The sequence below is a fragment of the Hemicordylus capensis genome, chromosome 6 (genome assembly GCF_027244095.1).
Source record: "Hemicordylus capensis ecotype Gifberg chromosome 6, rHemCap1.1.pri, whole genome shotgun sequence".
Classification (NCBI taxonomy): Eukaryota; Metazoa; Chordata; class Lepidosauria; order Squamata; family Cordylidae; genus Hemicordylus; species Hemicordylus capensis.
This window is the reverse complement of record NC_069662.1, coordinates 85,117,226-85,141,842: the sequence shown is the minus strand read 5'-3', so window position 1 is coordinate 85,141,842 and position 24,617 is coordinate 85,117,226. Positions and strand designations below refer to the sequence as shown.

At 43.9% G+C, this 24,617-nt stretch overlaps 1 protein-coding gene across 7 annotated transcripts in view; it reads left to right on the top strand.

Moving 5' to 3' along the window:
• HECW1 (HECT, C2 and WW domain containing E3 ubiquitin protein ligase 1) overlaps positions 1-24,617 on the top strand; it is a 332,618-nt gene that overhangs the window by 246,066 nt on the left and 61,935 nt on the right. For all 7 annotated transcript variants that reach the window (XM_053261886.1, XM_053261892.1, XM_053261891.1 and 4 more), the window contains 4 exons: positions 11,411-11,541; positions 12,369-12,490; positions 16,596-16,781; positions 17,359-17,493. In XM_053261886.1, the coding sequence (XP_053117861.1) occupies positions 11,411-11,541; positions 12,369-12,490; positions 16,596-16,781; positions 17,359-17,493 (574 nt within the window). The remainder of the gene's footprint in view (positions 1-11,410; positions 11,542-12,368; positions 12,491-16,595; positions 16,782-17,358; positions 17,494-24,617) is intronic.

Below are 24,617 nucleotides of genomic sequence, written 5' to 3'. Positions count from 1 at the left end.
ACCACTAGAAGAACTACACTTACAGGTAAGAAACCTGTCTTTCAGAATGCAGATGGGGCCCTACTGTATGTTATCTACAGAAGGGTAGAGGAAAAGAATCACATGCACCCATGTATGATGCTTCATTTGATTTCTTGCAGCATTTGAAGATGTCTTTAAAAGCCACAAATCGTCTCAAATTCCCAATACATACATGTGACAAAAGAGACTTAAGTGCCGTTTTCACATGGTGATGTGTATGAATTTAGAGAAAGCATCTAAATGTAAAGTAGATTTGGGATCATCTGAAAAAGAGCAGTTTTGCCATGTAGAGGGTTGGGCTCCATTTTAAATTCTTTCATTTTTCCATGCAGATTTTACTTTGCTCATTTGCTTTATTGCAACTTAATTTGCAAACAAATAAAATGTGGCAGTTAATTTTTTCTCTGAAAATCTTTAAAGGGATATCATTTTTGTATAGCATCCTTTGGCTCCTTCAGCCAGCAGCAAACTTTACAAATCTGACCACTCTAAATCAGAGGAGAGCATTCACACTGGCGTAGTTTAATGCCCTGCCATCTTGGATGTCGGATTTAAGAGAATACCTCTCAGGAACCGACTATGTCCATGTGGTTTGGGCAATATCGAGTCCATCTCTCATGTGCTTTTATACTGTTTATATTATAGGCACATTCACATTGCCTGGATTGAGCCACTTTTAAATAACATGCCAGGTTGATCCAAAGAGTCTTACACTTCCTTCCTTCTGGCAGACCAGTATACAGCAATTACAGCTGGGGTAGAAAGATGCTGTGCCACAGCATGCAAACTGAGATGGGAACAGTTGATGAATTGTAATTGAGACCCCTGTATGTATATGTTTTAATACTATAACCCAGTCCTGTTTTTGATTTGATTTGACTTTAATTTTATTTTCCATTTTATTTTTTGATTGCTGGTCACTGACTGTAATAATAAATTCATTCCTTTGGCATCCATCTCTTGTGGCATTCAGTAAGAGATTTTCATTAGTGGCTATTTCTTCAAATTGGATTCCCCAATGGAACCTAAGCACATTACAATTGAGTAATTGTCAAGTCCCATGGCTTCTTTGCACAAAGAATTCTCTGGTAATTCTTTAATCTGTGATTCTTTTAAAAATGTTAATAGCTAAACATTCCAAATAGATCATCAGAGCTTTGCTTGGAATTGCAGGGATTTTCTCAGATTCAAGTCTGATGTTTGGACATTGTGTCCAGTGTTGCCAGACCAGGTGTCTTCAGTAACTGAACAGAGAATTATGTGGGACAATATATCACACATTGAAAGTAATCACATTGACTGCATACTTGCCCAAGGCCAGAAAAACTGACATGAATATTTTCAAATGGCCCTTTCCACATGATTCCTCCAGCCCAACATTACAAGTGCAACCTTCAAGAAAGAGTAACCAGTTGCACCAGTAACATGAATTGGGCTTCTTGATTTGGCCAGGATACATCAGTCCTGGTTGCTGGAGGAGAACATGTGGAGGAAGTTGCACAGGCAGTTGAGATGTGCACAAGCTGGTTCGGCACCTCCTCTGGGAAGTGCCGAACCGTTTCTGGCACCAGCCTTCAAGCTGGCTCGGTCGGGGCAAGGAGTGGTTTTCTTTAAAGAGCAGGTAAGCAACTCCTTACTTTTCCAGCAGCAGCACCCAGTCTCCAAAAGGCAGTGCACAGCTGCAGCACTGTTCCCATCAGCCTCCGTGCAGTGTTGGCACACGTGTGCCAGAACCATGCAGAGGCTGCAGGGAACAGCGCCACAGCCGCATGCGGCCTTTTGGAGAGCAGCCACCGTCGCCAGAAAAGTGGCAGGCTGGCGGGCAAGTAGGTAAGGATCTGCTTACCTACTTTTTAAGGGAACCCCTTCCCAGTGTCTGCCTGAGCAGCTTGTGCACATCCCTAACAGGCAGTTCCAGTCCCTGCTGTTTGTATATTTTTGGCATTTTGTATTGAAGTATTCTGCTTAAATTCTTTTGGAGTTCTAGATTCAAAGCTATTCCTGTGAGCACTTAGAAAAGAATCGGGTGATTAGTAGGAGCCAGCATGGATTTGTCAAGAACAGGTCATGGCAGACTACTCTCATCTCCTTTTTTGACATTTACTGTTTTAGTAGATCGTGGCAATGCTGTACACATCATGTGTCTTGATTTCAGCAAAGCATTTTGCAAGGTTCCCCACAATATCTTTGTTGACAAGTTGGTAAAATGTGGGCAAGATGAGACTGCTGTTAGGTAAATTCACAGCTGGTTGAACAACCATATCTAGAAATTACTCATCAATGTCTCCACATCATCCTGGAAGGAGGTATCGAGTGGAGTGTCATAGGGTTCTCTCCTGGGCCCTGTGCTGTTTAGCATTTTCAAAAATAACTTGGAGTAGAGGGGATGCTTATCAGATTTGCAGATGACATAACGTTGAGCGGGATAGCTAACAACTAAGAAGACAGAATCAAGATTCAATACAATTTGGAGAGGCTGTCATGTTTGGTCTAAACCAACAAGATGAAATTCCGGGTAGACAAATGTGAACTCCTGCATTTGGGTTAAAAAAAAAATCAGATCAAAAGTGCAGGATGGGAGAGAACTGGCTAGGCAGCAATCCATGCAAAAGGGACCTAGGTGTCTTAGTGCACAACAAGTTGAACATGAGCCGGCAGTGTGATGCAGCTGCTTAAAAATCTAACACAGTCTTGGGCTGCATTAACAGAAACAGAAGCATAGTGTCATTACAAGAATGTATAGTTCCACTCTGTTCTGTGCTAGTCAGATTGCATTTGGAATATTGGCTGATATCCTGATTAGCGCTTGTATAATGAGCAAAGTTGTGCTAGTGCATGAAGATCACATAGCTGCACTTTAAAAATCTAAGGATTTTAACAGTTGTGCAAACATTCCTTTAAAAATGAGACATGCTGCAGTTGTGCACTGTTATGCAAGCATGTTTGCATTAGCTCAACACTAGTCTGGAACACACATTCCAGAGTTAGCGCAAGTAGCTAACCCAACAGCTTTGCACTAATACAGCAACAATTTTTTAGTCATGATGTCAACCACTGTGTCCAGTTCTGGACCCTGCATTTTACGGAGGATGTTAATCAATTGGAACTGGTTCAGAGGAAGCCAACCAAGATGATGAGGGATCCGGAAACTATATCCTGTGAGGTACAATTGAAGGAGCTGGCTATGTTTAGACTGGAAAATAGGAAACTAAAAGGAGATATGATAGCTATCATCAAATATCTGAAGGACTGTCTCATAGAATGTCACATGTTCTTTTGTTTTTATAGTTCTCAGTTTTTAGCTTTTTATTAACTTTTAATTTGAAACTTGTTAAAAAAATTGTAATTTTAAATGTGGTTTTAGCTTGGTCTTTTAACTTGTTTAACTTTATTAATCTTTTATTTTACATTGTATCTATTTTATTAATGTTGTGACCTGCCCCAACCAGTAATGTGCTGGAGGGGTGGGGAATAAATATTTTAAATAAATAAATAGAAGGGGGCAGCTTTTTCTCTATTGCTTCTGAGGACAGAACTAGAGCCAATGGATTGAAATTACTAGGAAGCAGATTTAAGCTAGACATTAGAGAGATTTTCCTAACTTCAAGGGCTGCTAGAGCCATCTGTCAGGGATGCTATAGGAGACTCCTGCAGTGAGCGGTGGGTTGGACTGGAAGACCTCCAGGATCCCTTCCAGCTCTGACATTCTATAAATCTACCTATAATTCTATGGCTCCTATGTGTGGGCTGTAGCAGTGACCATCTCGTTTCAGCTAAAATTAATTTCCACATTTCAGCTTACTAAATGTTATTCAGTAGGTGTAGCCATACGCCATTGCATCAAACAAAACAACCACCAATCCTGCTTGGTTCTATAATTAATACAGAATTTGCAAGTGCATATTTTACCACAGGTGATCATTTTTGTTTAATCTCCAGCTTGAAACTCTTTCTGCTTCAAGCTAAAACGGTCAGAACTGGGGATGTATGGCAGCTCCCAAACAATTTGCTGATCTTACTGAAACCCTCTTCACTTTCCTTGAAATTCCTCAGGTGTTGTACCTGAGCAGGGATCTCAAAATTCACCTCATAATTTTGCTTTAGGTACAAAGTGGTAGCCGCTCTAGTCAAAACCCACTAGAGTGTTCAGTTGCTGGTCTTCAAACCAGTTCCACCATTGAGGTACCTGCAAACAAAATATAAAGAAAGGTGATCTTGCCACACTTTTCTCCAAAACTCAGTTCCAACATTTTTTGAAGCTTTAGCAAGTACAATTAACGGGTTTTTAAATGTGTACAGTTCTACTCCACCTTTGTATGCCCTTTCATATAGGGCAGGAAGTGGAATACCTCAATAGCATAAACATTGTTCTATGGTATTTTCAGTACTACTAAATTTAGGATGTAGTTGAAATCTCTATTTGTGTGAGCTTTCTAGACTGAAGTTTACATTATTGCATTCTTTCTACAGTTGAAGTTCCTGCTGAGTAAAATATCCATTTTGGTAGTGAAGGAATGCATGTGAATCTCCAGTATTTCAGACTTTTTCATTATTGCTACTGTGAAGCAGTCAAACATCATTATTCAGAGCAAAACAATATTTTAAAAGCTGATTTTAGAGTTTTTGTGGTTTTACTATGATCGTGTTATTCTTGGTTCACTTTTCCCATCAGAGCTAGAGGAAGAAGTAAACCTTTTAAGTAAATTAAAACTACTGGCTGCTTCATACAACTTTTCAGGGGATGGGGTGAGAGAGACATTGTGAAATGACTTTCTTCTTCAGTTTTCTTGAAATAAAGTATTCTTATGAAAGCCTACCAATGTGATAAACATTGCAAGTTGTCACATCATGAACACTGAAAGATGTCTACTAACATCTGTAAAGAGAAATCATGGGGTTAAGTGAATGACTTGAGGCCTATTCAAACGTTTTCAATGCACACACCATCTGTGACCGGTGTATCTGTACACATATACAGTTATTAGCATGTTATGCTGAATGTGTACAGCACTACACTCCCTATCTGTACCATGCATTTGAGGGACCTGAATCCAGGTTTACTTCTAAAATGAATGCATGTGCAGTCATTCACACAAAATATGTACATGTGTACAGACACCTAAATGCATGTACAATATAATATCTGAATAGGGCTGTAGTTCCTTCCCACAACTTTGTATGGACCTTCCCTGGGGCTGGTGATGCCGGCTTAAGAAAGAACATACATAATGATCATGATGCTAATGATTCAGCATTATCAATGTGCATGCTGCTTTACAGATTATAAGAGGACAGGTCCCTTCCCAGATATTCCAAAGCATGATGGGGGGCTCTTATCAGGGGTTTCTCAGTTAGAAGGCCAAAAATGGCAGTTTTGACAGCTTGCTCACTGTCACTTGTTTTCCTCCAACAATGAACAGTTGCAGGAGAGCTGTTCTAGGGTACAATCTCTGTCACTTGCAAGGTGACGCTGCAGCACCAATGAATGCATGTCCAAGAACAGATCCCAGAAATCTCTGCAGCATGATGGTGTTTTGTGGAGAACACCCAAGGGTTCCTAAACCAACTAGTCAATGTAGAAAGGGTTCCCTGAGGGTGAAAAGTTTGTAAACTACTGCATACAGTAACTATAACCTTCATCACAATTATTCTTTGAAAAGGAGCTGAAATTTTCAAATATATCCCCATAGGTGTGTTCAAAGATTTTTTTCAGTTACATTGGCATTTTTTGGAATGTATTGAAGATTATGCTACATAATTGAGACTAAAAAGTAGCAGTCTTTTGGCCCATCGCTTCAGTTTCTAGGCATCATTTGTCAGCAGGGTGTTTTCTACCAACTAATTAAATAGAAAACTTATGGATATATCCCTCTGAACTACTTTTTTCTGTTCTTGCAATTGCATCAGGGGGTCATAAAACTCATGCTGAATTGGAATGGAAAGTTTGTTCAGTCAGTCTGCTGTGAAGTGAATAAAAATGTTTATAGGTTCTTATAAAAGAGAGAGTGGGGAAAAGTAGAGCTGTATTAATATAGTTGTGAAGTCTAATATAATTTGTTTGCAAGGGACATATTTAAAGCCAAAATAACAAATCCCCCATTCTCTTAGGTTTTTAAAAACTTAATTTTATTATGTTTACCTACTTGCTTTAAAAAAAAAATTATAAACCAACTTTGATTACTGGGGGAAACGTGAGGCAAAAATGTTCAACTGTTTGAGGCAATCACAAATCCATTTTCATACTTTTATTCCTCATTCCACTTACATTGTGTGTTTATTTTATTTTAAACATTTTTATCTTTGCCTTTCTCTTTTAAAATGTCTCCAAGGCTACTTCAAAATTGGTCAAAAAAATCAAGCCAATGAAATCAAGCATCCACAATATAAAACAATGTAATAATTCCTATATAATGTATTTATTTCAGTTATTTCCCACCTCTCTGCCTAGTACAAGGCCCCCAAAGAGGATTATATCATAGGAACATAGGAAATTCCTATATACTGAGTCAGACCCTTGGTCCATCTAGCTCAGTCTTGTCTACACAGACTGGCAGCAGCTTCTCCAAGGTTTCAGGCAGGAATCTCTGTCAGCCCTATCTTGGAGATGCCCAAGAGTGAACTTGGAACCTGCTCTTCCCAGGGTGGCAACATTCCCTAAGGGGAAGATCTTATAGTGCTCACACATCAAGTCTCCCATTCATATGCAACCAGGGTAGATCCTGCTTAGCTAAAGGGATAAGTCATGCTTGCTGCCATAAGACTAGCTCTACTCTCTCTATATATCATAAAACTAGAGGTGGAGCCACCATTGGGCGAATGGGTTCAAAGAACCCACCAATTGGGCCACAACTCACGGCTCCGACACCCCCCCCATGTCTGACATCAGACGTGGGAGTGCTGGTTTAGCTCCCCCGTTCAGGAGTTAAATGGCCTCTTGTTCATGGCACAGCCAGGAGCAGCTCTTCCCTGCCTTTAAGGCAGGGAAGAGCCACTCCTAGCATTGCTGCAAATGCAGCGCCAGCCCCAGTCTAGCTCCCGGAGGGGCCATGTGGCCCCTTCAGGAGTTAAATGGCCGGTGCTGCAAATGCAGCGCCGGCCAGACTCCAACTCCCAAACGGAACTGCACGGCTCCGTTTGGGAGCCAGGCCATGCCCCCCTCATCTGACATCAGACGCAGGGGACGGGGTGAGTGGGGCCACCGCCGTGGCCAGACACAGGCTGCTGGCGGTCAGGCTCCGCGCCTGCATAAAACAATAGGATAATCCAAAAATCATAGCAATCTAAGAAACCTAGAACATCAGTCTAAATAATAATAATAATAATAATAATAATAATAATAATAATAATAAATATTATTTAATAATAAATCGTTGTTGTTGTTGTTACATTTATATCCCACTTTTCCTCCAAGGAGCCCAGAGCAGTGTACTACATACTTAAGTTTCTCCTCACAACAACCCTGTGAAGTAGGTTAGGCTGAGAGAGAAGTGACTGGCCCAGAGTCACCCAGCAAGTATCATGGCTGAATGGGGATTTGAACTCAGGTCTCTCCGGTCCTAGTACATAAATATTAATATATCTATATGTCACAGCGGCAGTATAAGAACTTTTGGCTTTCAAATGATTGCAACAATATTTGTTAAAGCCTGTTTCCCCCCTGAAGCTCAGCAAAGAGGTGTGCTTGAGGGAAGTGCATTCCAAAGTGTTAGGGCACTACCAAGAAGCTCCTACCTCATTCTGCATCTATTCTTATTTCAATTTCAGATGGCCCCTCCTGAAGTTCTTAACCAGACAGTCGTTACTATCCATGTTATTTAGATCCCATTAATAAGAAGTGGATATTGTTTCTCTTTTGGAGTATAACATACCCAGGGCAATCCAGCCATGTACAGACTAGACAGCTGCCATTTGTTTGGCACTTGAAATCTCTAGGCCATATGTATGAGGATGGTGCTTCATATGGCCCCCACAACAGGTTGAGTGGTATGTTTTCCAACAGTCACGAGTGTGGATGGCTGTAGCCATTTTGATTTCATAACTTATGTATTCTGTCTTGCATATAGTTTTCAGTCCAAGGCCTCACCTAGGTGGCAACTTCCCTGATTCCTAGCAGAGTCCTATTGTGGAGCCTTAACTCCTGTGGAGCTAAGCACAGGAAATTTCTTGGGAAACTGCACAAACCTCTTTCCTCAGAAATTGTCTGGGAGTTCACTAGAAGTATACATCTTGAACAGCCAGTCTCTTAAGTTGCAGCTTTGAAAAATAATATGACCTCATCCAATGAAGATTTTGAGCTTTCTTCTATTTAACTTCAGGCAAATTTAATATAGCAAAACTCTGTGGGCATCCCACAGGCTTCTGAGGCATCTAAAGCTGTGAGATAATCCTTGTATTGTGTAAATGTGTGAAAGCTATTTCCTCCATACAGGTAGTAGAACTGAAAGCTGACCAAGGAAGAGATTTACAAGCTGTTAGACTGTTAGCGCCAAAAAGGAGGTTAGCTCCCTGATCATGCCCTAGTCTACTAAGTTAATAATGTGTAAGTCTTGAATTTTGTAGTTCTTTCTTCTCTGGAAGACAACTGGTCAGATTTCAGTCCTGACTTAACATTGTACAAAACATGCAGCTTCTGCTTAAGCCATTGATATATGAAGACACTTAGCACCTCCTAGGATTGATCTGTGTTAATGCAACATGCAATTGAATTGGATTTTTCCCTGCCTTGCATTTGTTTTAATCTATTCTCCATTGAGAAAGGGCCAAACTAAACATAATGGCAGCAGACGTCTTTTTTAAGTTGGGTTTGCCGCAATCACGAGTTAAGTGAGGGATTGGGTATGACTTAATGAGCAAAAAGGGGCATGTAGGTAAGGGATGGGGATGCTGAACTCTGCCTTACGACTTACGTCCATGCAGTACAGTGCCTGGACATCCATGAGCTCCACATCTCTATAAAGCCAAGTATGGCTGAAGGCAGAAGTGGCATGGACCATGCCCAAAGGAGCTCAGTGGGGCTCTCTGTCAGAGCAGTGTTGATGCTCCAGGCTGGTTGAAATCTTGCAATAGTAAGAAATCCTATTGTGAGAGCTAGGTGAGTTGTTGTGGAACTTTGAAGACTGTGGGCAGGTATTTAACACAGAGGTTGAAGAGAAGTTATATCAAGGTAACGGAGGCTAGCCTGGAGCCAGTTGAACTTAGGCAACAACTTTCCCCCTTCCCTTTCATGCTGAGCAGCCGACCTAGCTGACCCAGTCACCAGAATCAATATTTAGACTCTCTACAAGGGGTCCCCATTTATGCGTGAAATAGTGGTACAGGGAGGAAGAGTTTGGAATTGTTAAGCACGGGAGAACAATTTGCAACAAACTGAACCTATGCAAAAGAGTTGGGCTTCACTTCGACCAACATAGAACTGGATTGCTGGCACTTAACATAAAAAAGATCATTGATTGATGATTGATTAAATGCCATCAAGTCGGTGTTGAGTCTTAGTGACCACAAAGATAGATTCTCTCCAGGATGATCTGTCTTCAACTTGGCCTTTAAGGTCTCTCAATAGTGCATTCATTGCTGTCGTAATCGAGTCCATCCACCTTGCTGCTGGTTGTCCTCTTCTTCTCTTTCCTTCAACATTTCCCAGCATTATGGACTTCTTAAGGGAGCTGGATCTTCTCAAGATGTGTCTGAAGTATGATAGTTTGAGCCTGGTGATTTGTGCCTTGACTGAAAATCCTGGATTGATTTGTTCTGTGATCCATTTGTTTGTTTCCTGGCTGTCCATGGTATCCTCAAAAGTCTTCTCCAGCACCAAAGTTCAAAAACACCAATGCTTTTTCTGTCTTGCTTCTTGTCCAGCTTTCGCATACATAGAGTGTCACAGGAAAAACCATTGTCCGAACGATTCTAATCTTTGTAAGTGTAGACACGTCACAGCATCTAAATATCCTTTCCAAGGCTTTCATTGCAACCCTACCAAGTGCTAGTCTGCTGCATATTTCTTGACTGCTGGATCCTAGAACAGCTTTAAAGCTGACCTAATTGCCCCTAAGGAATGAGTGTTCCAGGTCATTCAAAAGGGGATAGGGTAGAATTTGGAAATGAGTATATAGCAGGTCAAAAAAATAAAAAGGCTGCAGGGGGAAACATAGGAACATATGAAACTGCCATATACTGAGTCAGACCATTGGTCTATCTAGCTCAGTATTGTCTTCACAGACTGGCAGCGGCTTCTCCAAGGTTGCAGGCAGGAGTCTCTCTCAGCCCTATCTTGGAGAAGCCAGGGAGGGAACTTGAAACCTTCTGCTCTTCCCAGAGCGGCTTCATCCCCTGAGGGGAATATCTTGCAGTGCTCACACATCAAGTCTCCCATTCAGATGCAACCAGGTCAGACCCTGCTTAGCTATGCAGACAAGTCATGCTTGCTACCACAAGACCAGCTCCACTCTCCAGAGGAAAGACACAGACCAATGCCATTTGGAAAGGGACACAACTGATAGCTCTTCATATGCAAATACTAGAAGTGTCTGAGCTAAGATGGGGGAGCTGGAGTGTTTGGTTGCAAATGAGAACATAGATACAGTGGGCATGAGGGAAACGTAGTAGAACAGAAAGTATTGGTGGAATACAGTTATCTCTGGATACAACTTCTAGAAAAAGGAGGTATTTGGGCGGGTAGTGCAGTGGTGGCCCATCCAGATGGGTTAGAGGGAGCAGAAGATGATCCGCAAGTGCGGCTCATTCACATTCTTCTCATGCCTCTCCAACTGCCTCATACTCTCTCACCTTGCCACGCTGCAATGCTAACCCCATATGGGCTGCTCATTTGCCAGGTCTCTCTCGCACAATATTAGAATCAGAGGTCATCCAAGGAAAGTGATGACCCAAGTGATTATCAGAAGATTTAGGATGGACAAAAAGGGCATAATTCACACAGCACATGATTTATCTATGGAATTTGTTGCCACAAGATGTGGTGGTGTTTGCTAGCTTAGATGTCTTGAAAGGAGAATTAGACAGATTTGTGGAGGATAAGTCTATCAGTGGCTAATAGTCACTATGGCTTTATGCTACCTGGCTATATGCTACCCCCAGGTGCAGCAGAGGCAGTATACCTCTGAATATCAGTTGCAGGGGAACAGCAGTGGGAGAGGACTATGGCTTCATCTTCTCCATGTGGGCTTTGGCCAGTGTGGAAAACCAGATAGAGAACTAGATGGATCTTTGGCCTGATCCATCATGGCTGCTCTTATGTTCTTAATTTTATAAAATTACTGAATAAAGCTACATACCATTCTTGAATTTTAACTGCAGAACACAAAAATAATATGGGGAACTGCTGTAGTTCCAGATGACCAATGTGTTTTTCTTCCTCTGCTTTTTCAAAATTAAGGTACCAAAATATTCAACGAACTATTGCTACAGAGAGGACAGAGGAGGAAACTGTTGTCAGTAATAGGGTGGAGAGGCTCCCTCCTGGAGGAGGCAGTGATTCTGAGGCAGATCCTTCTCAGCCAAATTCAGGTAAAACATTTTACATTGCTCAGTACCAGATGAAATTAATCTCTTAGCACAATAGATCCAAGCTTTGGTAATGATAGCTTAAGTGGGGGAAAGGTGGAGGAAAGCATGGGAAAGTAAGGAGAGAGGAAGCTAACATACACCACAAATGCCTTTTGACTAGGATCTTATTCTGACTCAAGAGATAAATTCATGTTTGGGGTATACCACTTCAGACTACAGATAGCAGGCTCACATGATGAAATGTGCCTCCGTAGAAAACATTCTCTCTACATTGAAAGTGATATAGCTTTCTCCTTGACATATAGGGTCAGTTCAGATGAAACTGCAAAGCTCATGCCTTATTGCCTAAGGGGTAAGACTAGGATAGAACCTTGTTCTCTAATGTGCTCATTTTCATGTGAAGTGTTTTTTATGTGGGGGACATAAAAGTGTTCCCTCCACCTGCTAAGTGGTATGGTACAAAAAGGGCTTATTGAATGTCTAGCTTGACTCTCAATCCATGGTAGATGACGTCCATCTTTTTGTCCATTGAACTTGTAATTAAAAAATCAGCCTCCTTTTGTCCTGAGATTTTTTTATAAAGCAAAGGATAATAGTATATTGTAGAGAACAAGTCAATACCTAGCTGAAGAAATTGACCAGGCATGAATGAAAACGCAATATACGAGGGTGGATTGTGCCACAGATTGAAAGGTCTTTTCCGTAGCTACTGATTGTTGGCAAGAATTCTTGTAGGGGAATGGGAGCACCAGAAGAAGAGAGAATGATATAGATTGTGATGCAAGTGTTCTTTTGCTGTTCTTTAATGTAAGCCCTTGAACTTTCAGAAATTAGAAGAGAAGTGTCTGTTTCGCCTGTGAATTCTCAAAAAATCACTTTGTTGCTGCAATCACCAGCTGTAAAGTTCATCACCAATCCTGAGTTCTTCACAGTGCTGCATGCAAACTATGTAAGTGCTTGTCTATCTTGCAAATTGGTGATCTGTTCTGGTACTAATCTCTAGGAAGCATTTAAGTTCTTATACTGGCACTCAATAGGTTTAGCATAGGAGGTACATTCCTATGATCACTGACTAAAATTTCTTTACTAAGATTTCAATCATTTCCTTTTGTCCTAACCAAGCCATCAGATCCATTCGCCTGACTTCTTGGGTACATTTTCTTTAAATGTAAACCTCTATGGACATTCTAAGGAGAAAAAGCAGTTGGATTGTCTTTTGATAAGTAGGTTCATTTGTTCACACAGATTTGTTCACACAGAATAAGTTTGGCTTAACAACAGTCCAGAAGGAAAACCTCCATACATGTTCCTGCTTCTTAGCCGGATAGTTTGTAAATATAGAAAATCATATAGTTTGTAAATATAGAAAAATAAACCTTACCACCATATTGGTCTCTGAACCACAGATTTTTTGCTGAACCACAGTAGAGTATTGTGGAATCATGCTCGTCTCCTGGGTTATCATAACACCAAAAATAGGTCTTCTCATTTCTTAGCAATTTCAGAAGATGTGGCACAATTATCTATGTTTACCAGACTTTACCATCTGCCCCAGTATACCCAGATCTATGTTGCACCCCTTGTAGAACATTTTGGATTGGAAGAACAATTGCTTCTCATGTGTAAAACGTGTTTGTTTCCCCTTTCTCTGAGCTAGAACCTTCCTACTGCATTCCTCTGTTAAAAATAAAAAAATCACTGAACCAATATAACACAAAATCAAAATCAAAAGTTTCTTGTTTTAATTACATTGTTTGCTGCTTTGGATTAACAAGGTGAAGCAATGTACAAATCTGAAAACCAAATTAAGTAATTAAATTTTAAAATGCTTAAAAACAGTAGTCTTCAAATCTTGGGGTTTCTTTTGTTTTCTTTTTATTTGCAAGTTTCATGTGAGAAAATCAATAATGGCAGTCAAACTTATCTGAATGGCAGCTTGACCAACACTACTGGTCTTCCCCTACAATGTGCAGTCACAGGGTAGTGGTGGATGCATTCTAGGCTGTGTGTTTGTTCACTCATTTGTTCATTCATTAATGGCAATATTAAAGTCGAAAACCTGGTCTGTGCTCTGGGTGAATTGATTAGGTGCCCTAGAATATGTCTCCAAGTAATCTGCTATGCACTGGAGCTATGCTGTAGATCAGGGTTGCACAACTTCGTCCCTCCAGCTGTTTTTGGACTACAACTCCCATAATTCCCAGCTTCAGTGGCCAGTAGTCATGGATTATGGAGTTTTAAACCAACATCTGTAGGGGTCCAATGTTGTGCAGCCCTGCTGTAGATGCTCAGTGGGCAGGTCAATCTGGAAAGGTTTTCCAAAGGCTGAAAGCTCGAAAACCCTGCTGTCAGAGGATCAAGAAACTGTATAGAACTCTTCTTCCTCACTGTTTTCCAGATATGTACTTTCTGCTTATAATGGGCTATACAAAAATGAAATACAGGGTCACTTCATTATTTCTCAGAGCAGGATATTGGGATTTCTGATAGAGTCCTTGTTTCCTTTAGATATATAGAGGGGTGGGAGGGGGCCGTGTTTGTATTAGTAGATCTTATATCAAAGGGAGTGTCAAATTAATTTGAACAGAGCAACACCTTTTGTTTTACAAAGCTTAATCTGTGCCAAAGAAGCCAGAAAGACTTGCTGAAACATCTGTTAAAGCAGTCATACAAATTCCACTCGTGTAAAAATAATATACCATATACATTGGGGCTTAATGTGGTTATAATATATTTTAAATGCACTCTCCAATTAAATTTTAGAAGCATTAATTATGGCCATGAAATTTGAGCTGGAAAATATTAACCAGCAGCTGGTGCTGAAATGGAAAACAGATCTCTTATTTCCTTGAAGGCTTTAAAAGACCTGTGAAATTCTTTGTTTGTTTTAAGGTCACAGAGCACTACTAAAATGGTCAGTTAGTGCAACAACCGAGGTTGTACTAATAATCTGCACAGCTAAAAGCTGGAGTTTTTATCAAATGACTGTTTGCTCAAGGCCCTTTTCACTTATGTCCAGAATGTGATATCATTGACTATATGTGATCATAGATACTTAGCTAGTTACGGATTTGCTGTATGATTTCCCTGAGACTTTGTAGCAATGTGGATACTACTTCTGTGTGGCTGGATCCTAAGGTACTCCATTAACATCTGTAGTCAGGAACCACAAGGGTCAGGCAAATGTGATTCTTTCCTCTGCCAATATCACATTATTGTTATTGTTATATATGTATGTATGTATTCTATGTGAATTGCTTTGAGGTCTTCTGAGACACAAAATGAACTTTGAGATGCAATTTAAAGTTGAGACACAAACTTTGAGACATGAACGTTGAGGCACAAAAACTGTGTCTATATCTTCAGACTGTACACGCTGAAAAATATCCATACAAAAAGAGCAAGCAGGCACTTGAGGGACATCAGCTGGCATTGTCTTCAGTGTGGGGTCACCAGGCAGTCTTCACTCTTTTGTGAGTCTTGATGCAAAAGGCCCCTGACGAGAAAGCTTCACTGGATGGTTCCAAGCAATGGTTGCACAAAGGTAGTGCCTGGGGACCTGGGATTATTTAATTTATTTATTGGTTTGCTTAGTTGTTTATTTATATGCCGCTTTAGTTGCTGTAGCATGGTATAGTGGTTAGAATGCTGGACTAGGATCAGGGAAACCCATGTTCAAATCCTCGCTTAGCCATGAAACTCACTGGGTGCCTCTGGGCCAGTCACTCATCTCTCAGCCTAACCAACCTCACAGGTTTGTCATGAGGATAAACATAAAGCATGTATATTGTTCTGGAGAAAGAGTGGGATGTAAATGTAAAAATAAATGAAAATAAAATAAATAATATCACTGGCCCTAAGGCAGTATCTTTGTGCCACCATTGCTCAGAGTCATGCGGTGGAGTCTGCTCGGGTGGTCAGGGCTTTTTACATCAAGACCCACAAAATGGTGAAGATGACCCCACACTGGTGGCCTGGTGACCCCACACTGAAGACAATGCCAGCTGAGGTACCTCAGGTGCCTGCTTGATCCTTTTGTATGGATACTTTTCATAGGGGTATGCATGGGTGTATGCGGTTCAGGCTGCGGGCCACATTTGGACTGGTCCGTGGTCCAGCGAACCAGTTCGGCCTGGTTCACCTGAACCACAGACCGGTCTGGCAGTTCAAAGCAACGCTGCAGGGAGGGCAGTGAGTGGCACCTTTAAAAGTACAGCCACAGATCCTTACCAGTGTGATCACCGCCCCAGACAGCTTCCTGCTGCCGTGGCACTCCCCCCCGAAACCTGCGCGTCACGGTGGCATGGCTTTGTCACTTAACAGGCCTCTGCACATGCATGGAGGCCGTTTGCGTGGTCTGCATGCACGGAGGCCAGTTGAGTGATGGAGCCACACCACCACCGCACATGGGCTGCTGGGGGGAGCACCATGGCAGCAGGAACCTGTCTGGGGTAGCAATCACACTGGTAATGACCTGTGGCTGTACTGTAAAAGGAGCTGCTCTCTGTATCCCAGCACTGCCTCAAGGCACGAGAGTGCTGGACCACGGACGGCAGTCCATGCTTGCCCCTACTTTTCAGCTTGTGGAGCCTAAAGATGTCAACACAATTTTTGGGATATTGAGATCAACCTCCTGTGTGCTTGTCCCTTCCCATCCTGCCTAGTTAAGTCAATCACAAATGAGCTGGCTGAGTGGAGTCAGAAGTGGGTTGACCAAGTAGATGACATCTCAATTCCAGGGTTCTCAAGTTCAGATCCTCATTTGTTTCTGGAGTCTGGTTAGAAAAAGCCAGCACCCCTCAGCTCAGTTATACTGAGTAACTGTGGCTTGTTTCTTACCAGAACTGGAAGTAGAATGCTTCTGACTCAGGGGAGAGCTTAGTGCATGCTCCAAGGTGCTCCAAGTTTCAAGGATGTCGAGCAAAGTCAATATTTGATTTGATCAGGATGCCATGCAAAGCCAAGAGAAGAGTGTGAGAGTCATACTTGTTCTGCAAAAGATAGTAGAGTTGACTTGCATTTGCAATAATTCAAGCTTTGCTTTTTGTATCCAGAGTGCCTATCGAGTCTTTACCAACAGCACCTGCTTAAAGCATATGATTCTGAAGATACGCCGAGACGCTCGCAATTTTGAGCGGTATCAGCACAACAGGGACCTGGTAAATTTCATCAATATGTTTGCTGATACACGACTGGAACTTCCACGAGGCTGGGAAATCAAAACGGATCAGCAAGGCAAGGTACAAGAACTATACTTAAATAATACTGAAATAATAAACTGAAATAATTATAATAATATATTATATCAGGGATTCTCAAACTTGGGTCCTCAGGTGTTATTGGACTTCAACTCCCATAATCCCCAGCCTCAGTGGCCTTTGGTTGGGGATTATGGGAGTTGAAGTCCAATAACACCTGAGGACCCAAGTTTGAGAATCACTGTATTATATAATAATATAAACTATGTGAGTTTATCTAACTGACTTTTATGAGAATACCTTGAGGGCTTACTTTATTCTCAGATGTCCTCTTCTGATGTAACATTTTGTTCAGTCAGTGGAACACACATCAAATTATTATCCACGTGACTTTTCCAGACCTTGAGACCCAATTATATCAGGGCCAGTGATCTGAAGGAAAGCATCAGCCACTCAACATACAGGGGGGATAGGTAGTTCACAGCTGCTCAGTCTGCTCCAAAGTATCTACTTACTGAGACTGAGGAGCCAGGTCAGAGTCAGCGTTTCATAGGATAATGGTGAACCCGAGTAGCCACATTCTTTTACTGTGTGTGCTTTCTCATTATTATCATTACAGTCCTTCTTTGTTGACCACAACAGCCGTGCTACCACTTTCATTGATCCCAGGATCCCACTTCAAAATGGCCGCCTACCCAATCATTTGACTCACAGACAGCATCTTCAGCGACTTCGTAGTTACAGTGCTGGAGAGGTAACTATTTATTATACATTACATTTCTATCCTGCTCTTCCTCCAAGGAGCAGTGTACAAGGTTATGTTTATCCTCACAACAATCCTATGAGGTAGGTTAGGCTGAGAGATACATGACTAGGGATGTGCACAAATCAATTTTTTCGATTCGATTTGTGTGTGAATCGCCCAGTTTGTTTTGTGTCCAAATCTATCCCCTGAATCACCACAATTCAGTTTTTTTATTTTATTTGATTCAGATTGATTTGGACCACTTATAAAGGTCCTTGGGGCACCAAATTTGGATGTTGTGTAGGTCCCAATACATGGCACCTACCATCCAAATTTGAAGGCAGTGGGACACTTGGCTGATTTTTAATTATTTTAGTTTAGTTGATACTGTTTTTTTATATTTCCACCATAGGAAATAATGGGGGTTCAGAGTCTCCCTATCCTAACCCTAACATGAATCCCCAGCTTTAATTTTTAACAAAAAGCTAAGCTCTAGCCCTTGTCAAAGTAGAGTTATGGAGCAAAATGTGCAATCACTATTTTTCAAGTGTTTGGATTCTTTGATGTCTAATAATGTTTCCTTATAATGAATCCCTATGAGGATTCATTGCACACCTTCATTCCTTCTGTTCATTTGGACTGTCATTGGACAGTGCCAACTGTCAACTGTCTTGTGTCAACTACAGCTAGGGGTGTGTCCGAACCGGTCTGGAGGCCATTCTAAAGGCCTCCGAACTTCCAGACCGGTTCGGACTTGGCTGGTCCGGGTCCGGGTGGGGGGTCCCCCTTTAAGGGCGGGGAGGGCTTGCTTACCCCTCCCGCCTCTTTGCCCCCGCCAGAGGCCGTATAGTATCTAATAAATGGGGCGCTGGAAACCAGCCGCCCCTGCAGCCCCCCCCCCCCCCCGGCGAGCGGATTAGGGGCAAAAACTAGTAAGGTACTGCCGCCGTCCCTGCCGCCATCCCGCATGCGCGCGCTACGACGTCTAAACTTCTGCCGGAGGCCCGGTCTACCCGGCCTCGTCCCGCCGGGTAGACCGGGCCTCTGGCGGAAGTTTAGACATCGTAGCGCGTGCACGCGCGTGCCCCAGGCCTCAGTTGCTTCACAGACTTTGCCAAGAGAGGAGCTCTGTTCGGCGGGCTCCTCTCTTTTCTAAGAAACAATGCGGTGAGCACTCGGGGGGGAGGGGGGAGGGGGCGGGACGGCGGCAGGGACGGCGGCAGTACCTTACCAGCTTTTGCCCCTAATCCGCTTGCGGGGGGGGCGGCGGGGGCGGCTGGTTTCCAGCGCCCCATTTATTAGATACTATACGGCCTCTGGGGGGGGAGAGGCGGGAGGGGTAAGCAAGCCCTCCCCGCCCTAAACGAAAGGCCCCCCTTCGGTGCTGGTCCGGACTGCTCCAGACCATGCACATCCCTAACTACAGCCCCCCTCCTCGACACACACAGACACACTGGGGTACTCAGTTTATTTTTTAGGAATTTTTGAAGTGTTTAGATTCATTGATGTCTTCATTACACACCTAGTTTGTGTGACATCATTGATGTCTTCATTACACCTAGTTTGGGGAAGAGAGGGATTAGATGGCAGGACTGTAGGACAGGAGCGGTGGGTTAGAGATGCCACCGTAATCCCCTGCCCTTTGCTGCCTTCCCTTCCCTTGGATTTGCACCATTGCTCCTTCCTCATGCTCAATCCTCTCCCAAACCATCCAACCCCCCATAAAGCCTTCTTCTTTATTTGGGGGGGATTTAATTTTTCTGGCCTCTCTGTGTACACCACAGTGCTATAGATAGCACTGTGTGTGGCACACAGAGCATAAATGTGGGGGCAGCAATACCACTGGTAGCGGGCAGAGGGAGATATGGCAGTGGGAGTTGGGCTGGCCGTTACAGGGGGAAACAGTCCAGGCAACTGAGGCCTGTTCCTTTTTCCAGCTCTTCTCCCAACTCTCTGACCCCAGGGAGCTCCCTGGAGGATTATGGTGCTGCTGCTGAATGCCAGATCGGTTAATACTAAAACATGTTTCACCCATGATTTGATTGTGGATGAGCATGCTGACCTGGTATGTGTGATGGAGACCTGGTTGGATGAGCTGGGTGGGGTTGGTCTCTCTCAGCTCTGTCCTCCAGGTTTCCAGATCGTGCAACAGCCCCGCCTTGAGGGTCGGGGAGGGGGCGTTGCAGTCATCTATCAAGAGACCCTCCCCATTTCCAGGTGCCCGGTCAAGCAATCTCAGAATTTCTAGTGTTTGTCCTTGAGGGTGGGCCTCCAAGATAGGCTGGGATTCTGCTGGTGTACCGACCACCCCGCTGCACTTCAGTCTCCCTACCTGAGCTGGCGGGGGTGGTCTCAGAGGTGGCCTTGGGTTCCCCCAAAATTATTGTTTTGGGGGATTTCAATGTCCACGCTGAGGCCCCCCTAGTGGGTGCGGCTCAGGATTTCATGGCCTCCATGGCAACCATGGGGCATGTCTCAGCTGGTATCGGGCCCTACCCACGTGGCAGGACACACTCTGGATCTGGTTTTTGCCGACTGGGGAATAAATGATCTGGAGGTGGGGGAGTTTGAGATAACTCCCTTGTCATGGACAGATCATCATCTGGTGGGGTTCAGTTTGACTGCTCCGTCTGCCCTCTGCAGGGGTGGTGGACCGATTAGAATGGTCCACCCCCAGAGGCTTCTGGATCCCCTTGGATTCCAGATGGCCCTTGGGGAGTTTCCAGTGTCCAGAGCTGGTGACCCTGTCGAGGCCCTGTTTGATCTCTGGAATGGAGAGACGGCCCGGGCTGTTGACACAGTTGCTCCTAAATGCCCTCTCCGGCTTGGTGGAGCCTGTTTGGCTCCTTGGTTTACCTTGGAGCTTAGGGCGAAGAAACAACTTGGACGATGGATAGAACGACGCTGGAGGAAGAGTCACGCTGAATCCGATCGAACACGGGCTAGAGCCCATTTTAGGGACTACTCCGTGGCGGTGGGGGCGGCGAAGAAATATGTTTTCTCCGCCTCCATTGCATCTGCTCAGTACAGACAAACAGAGCTGTTTCGTGTGGTAAAAACATTGCTCCACACATCCCCCCAGGTAATGGGGGAGGAATCATCTACAGCTCATTGTTATCAGTTTGCTTGCCACTTTGCAGATAAAGTCGCTCGCATCCATGCTGATTTGGACTCCAGAGTTTTGGCAGTTCCGGCAGACGTGCCTTTGGTACCATCTGGTCCAGTTGTGTTGGATTCTTTTCAGTTGGTGCAGCCTGAGGATGTGGACAAGATCTTGTGCAGTGTGTGGGCGATATCGTGCGCTCTTGACGCTTGCCCTTCATGGCTAATAAAAGCTGCCAGGGAGGGTACAGGCAGATGGTTGGAGGTGATCATTAATGCTTCATAAAGGGAAGGCAGGATGCCATCGTGCCTCAAGGAGGCGGTGGTAAGACCACTATTAAAAAAGCCCTCCCTTGATCCCTCCAACCTGGACAACTATAGACCTGTATCTAACCTTCCCTTTTTGGGCAAGGTAATAGAGCGTGTGGTGGCGTCCCAGCTGCAGAGGGTCTTGGATGATACGGATTATCTGGACCCTTTTCAGTCTGGCTTCCGCCCCGGATATGGGACTGAGACTGCCTTGGTCGCTCTAGTGGATGACCTTCGCCGGGAACTAGACAGGGGGAGTGCGTCCCTGTTGGTTCTGCTGGACCTCTCAGCAACATTCGATACCATTGACCATTGTATCCTTCTGGACCGCCTCTTGAGTATGGGAATTGGAGGTACTGTGTTGGAGTGGCTCCGTTCCTTTCTTGGGGGGAGGGTTCAGAAGGTGGTGCTGGGGGACTTCTGCTCAGCCCCATGGCCATTGGCCTGTGGGGTCCCACAGGGTTCGATTTTGTCCCCCATGCTGTTTAACATCTACATGAAGCCACTGGGAGAGGTCATCCGGAGACTTGGACTGAATTGTCAGCAATATGCAGATGACATTCAGCTCTATCGCTCCTTGTCACCATATCCTAGGGAGGTGGTGGATGTCCTGAATAGGGGATTGGAGGCCGTGATGGGCTGGATGTGGGCTAATAAACTGAAATTGAATCCAGACAAGACGGAGGTAAAGTTGGTCAGTAGGAGAGCTAATCGGGATGAGGAGATTTTACCGGTTCTAGATGGGGTTGTACTCCCCTTGAAGGAGCAAGTACGCAGCTTGGGGGTACTACTGGACCCAGCTCTGCTTTTGGAAGCTCAGGTGCAGGCGGTGGCCAGGGGTGCCTTTGCACGGCTTCGGCTAGTGCGCCAGCTGCGTCCCTTTCTCGAGAAGGCAGATCTGGCCACAGTTACCCATGCCTTAGTCACGTCATGGCTGGATTACTGCAATGCACTCTACATGGGGCTGCCCTTGAAAAATATCCGGAAACTACAGCTTGTACAAAATGCAGCGGCTAGGGTTCTATCTGGAGCTGCCAGGTGTGATCACACCTATTTTCAAAGAGCTGCACTGATTACCAGTGTGTTTCTGGGTCCAGTTCAAGGTGCTGGTTTTGACCTTTAAAGCCCTTAACAGTTTGGGCCCAGGATGCCTGAGGGACCGCCTGATCTCAAGGGTTTCTGCCTGCTTGACGAGATCATCTGAGGGGGCTCTGCTCCGGGTGCCCTACTGACCCAAATAAAATTCAAAAATTCATTAAAAATCACCTGATTGCCTGGTCGTTTTGTGGGTTGCATGGTAGGTAGTCATGCCCTAACACCCAACCCACTTTGATAACCCTAGGACCTACCCATGGTGATCAATGAGGTGATTTGAGTTCCCCATTGTTCCCCATGAGTGATTTGCAATTTAAAACAACAACAACAAATTTCCGATTTGATTAATTGAAACGGCCGGCTATGGCTGGCAAGTTTGATGAATCAATTCAAATTTTTGCAATTCAATTCAGGGGTTGAATTGAATTGCAACAATCGATCCGTGCACACCTTTAAGTGGAAGCTTTATGGTGGGAAAGGACTACAACAGCAACAAGGGAAGACGGAGCTTGTCCAAGTGTGAGATGCCTATGTGATACAAAAAATAAATGAAAATGCAAGCATGATCAGCACAGATGCTAGCCTTTAGCACCACTTTAAATACCTTTGTAATAGATTTTCTTGCTTTTTTATCTTGTAAGGGAATTACAGCAGATTTATATCTATTTGTTTCTGGGTAATGTATCTGTAGGTTGTCAACATCAGAAAGTGGTGGATTTTATATGTAAGTGGCTGCTTGGGGGCCAGAACTGCCATTATGCAGATTATACCATTGTCTAGGTTACCAGTCTGTAGAATGCTCACAGGAAGCCAGTTTCAGGGTGTGGGGATCTTACAGACATTCACAAACTGCAGATCAATAGACTCCTCCATGTACTTGAGTCTTGCTGGTAACGCCGGAAGGCTCAAACTTGAAGCATAATCCTACTTCTCCCAGCAGCAGATAGTCTCCTGCTGTCCTGCATAGGCAATGACATACTAGTTAAATGTGCCATTCAACAGCTCTAAGGAAGTCCGATCAAGCTAGTTTTGCAGGAAGCTGGAGCCTGGAAAATATATAGGAGTGTGAGGGGATGGGGACAGGATGATGGTGACAAGCAGTGTGTCTGGTGATACAGCAGGAACAGGTTTCAGTGCCTGTGGAAGATTTCCTGAAGGGCTTCATAGGTCTGTCCTCCTTATGTATGCTTAGCACTATCCAGCAACAAGCACATGCAGTTCATCATCAGCCCTACTTTCAAAGGTGAATCCCACTTGAATTCACCAGCTTCAGTTTCCTCTATGGAAGTTGAGAAAAAGCAGAGGAGAGTTTTCTTTGGAAGCCTAGGCCTTAACTCTACTAAGCATTTCTGTCAGAAGAGCTTTATTATTATTTATTATTATTATTTATTAAAACCTTTTTATACCGCCCAAAACTTATGTCTCTGGGCGGTTAACAACAGAATAAAAACAAAGTAAAACATTCGTTAAGACAAAAATGAGGGGGGGGGGGCGACACAGACATTACAATGATTTTAAAAAAATTTAAAATAATATTTTAAAACAGTATTAAAACCATTAAAACAACATTAATTAAAAGCCTGGGTGAAGAGAGGTGTTTTTAAAGACTGTCAGAGATGGGCGGGCTCTTATTCCACCAGGGAGCGCATTCCAAAGCCTCGGGGCAGCAGCGGAGAAGGCCCGTTCCTGAGTGGCCACCAGATGAGCCGGTGGCCGCTGCAGACGGACCTCTCCAGCAGATCTCAGTGGGCAGTGGGGTTCATGCCGAAGAAGGCGTTCCCTTAAATACCCAGGGCCCAAACTGTTTAGGGCTTAATAGGTTATAACCAGCACCTTGTATTTTGCCCGGAAACATATCAGCAGCCAATGTAGCTCCTTCAATACAGGAGTTATATGGTTTCTCCAAGATAACCCAGAGACCAACCTGGCTGCCACATTCTGGACCAGCTGTAGTTTCCAGACTACGTTCAAGGGCAGCCCCACATAGAGCGCATTACAGTAATCCAGTCTGGAGGTTACCAGCAGATGTACCACTGTTTTGAGGTCATTCAGCTCAAGAAACGGACGCAGCTGGCATATCAGCTGAAGCTGATAGACGGCACTTCTGGCCACCACCTCAACCTGGGACACCAGGGAGAGGCTCAGATCTAGAAGCACCCCTAGACTGTGTACCTGTTCTTTCTGGGGAAGTGTGACCCCATCCAGAACAGGCAGATCAAAATCATCTCTCGAGTTCCAACCCCGCACAATGAGTACCTCTGTCTTAGCCGGATTCAGTCTCAGTTTGTTATCCCTCATCCAGCCAATCACTGACTCCAGGCAGGCATTTAGGGAGGTTATGCCCTCTCCCGATGATGCTGACATGGAGAAATAGATTTGGGTGTCATCAGCATACTGATAGCACCCTGCACCAAATCTCCTGATGATCTCTCCCAGTGGTTTCATGTAGATATCATGTAGATATTAGACAACATTGGAGACAATATGGAGCCCTGGGGAACACCATACAAAAGTTCAGATTTTGAAGAACAGCAGTCTCCAAGGGACACCATCTGGAACCTGCCAGGTAGGAGCGGAACCACTGCAAAGAAGTGCCTCCAACTCCCAACCCCCTCAGACACTCCAGA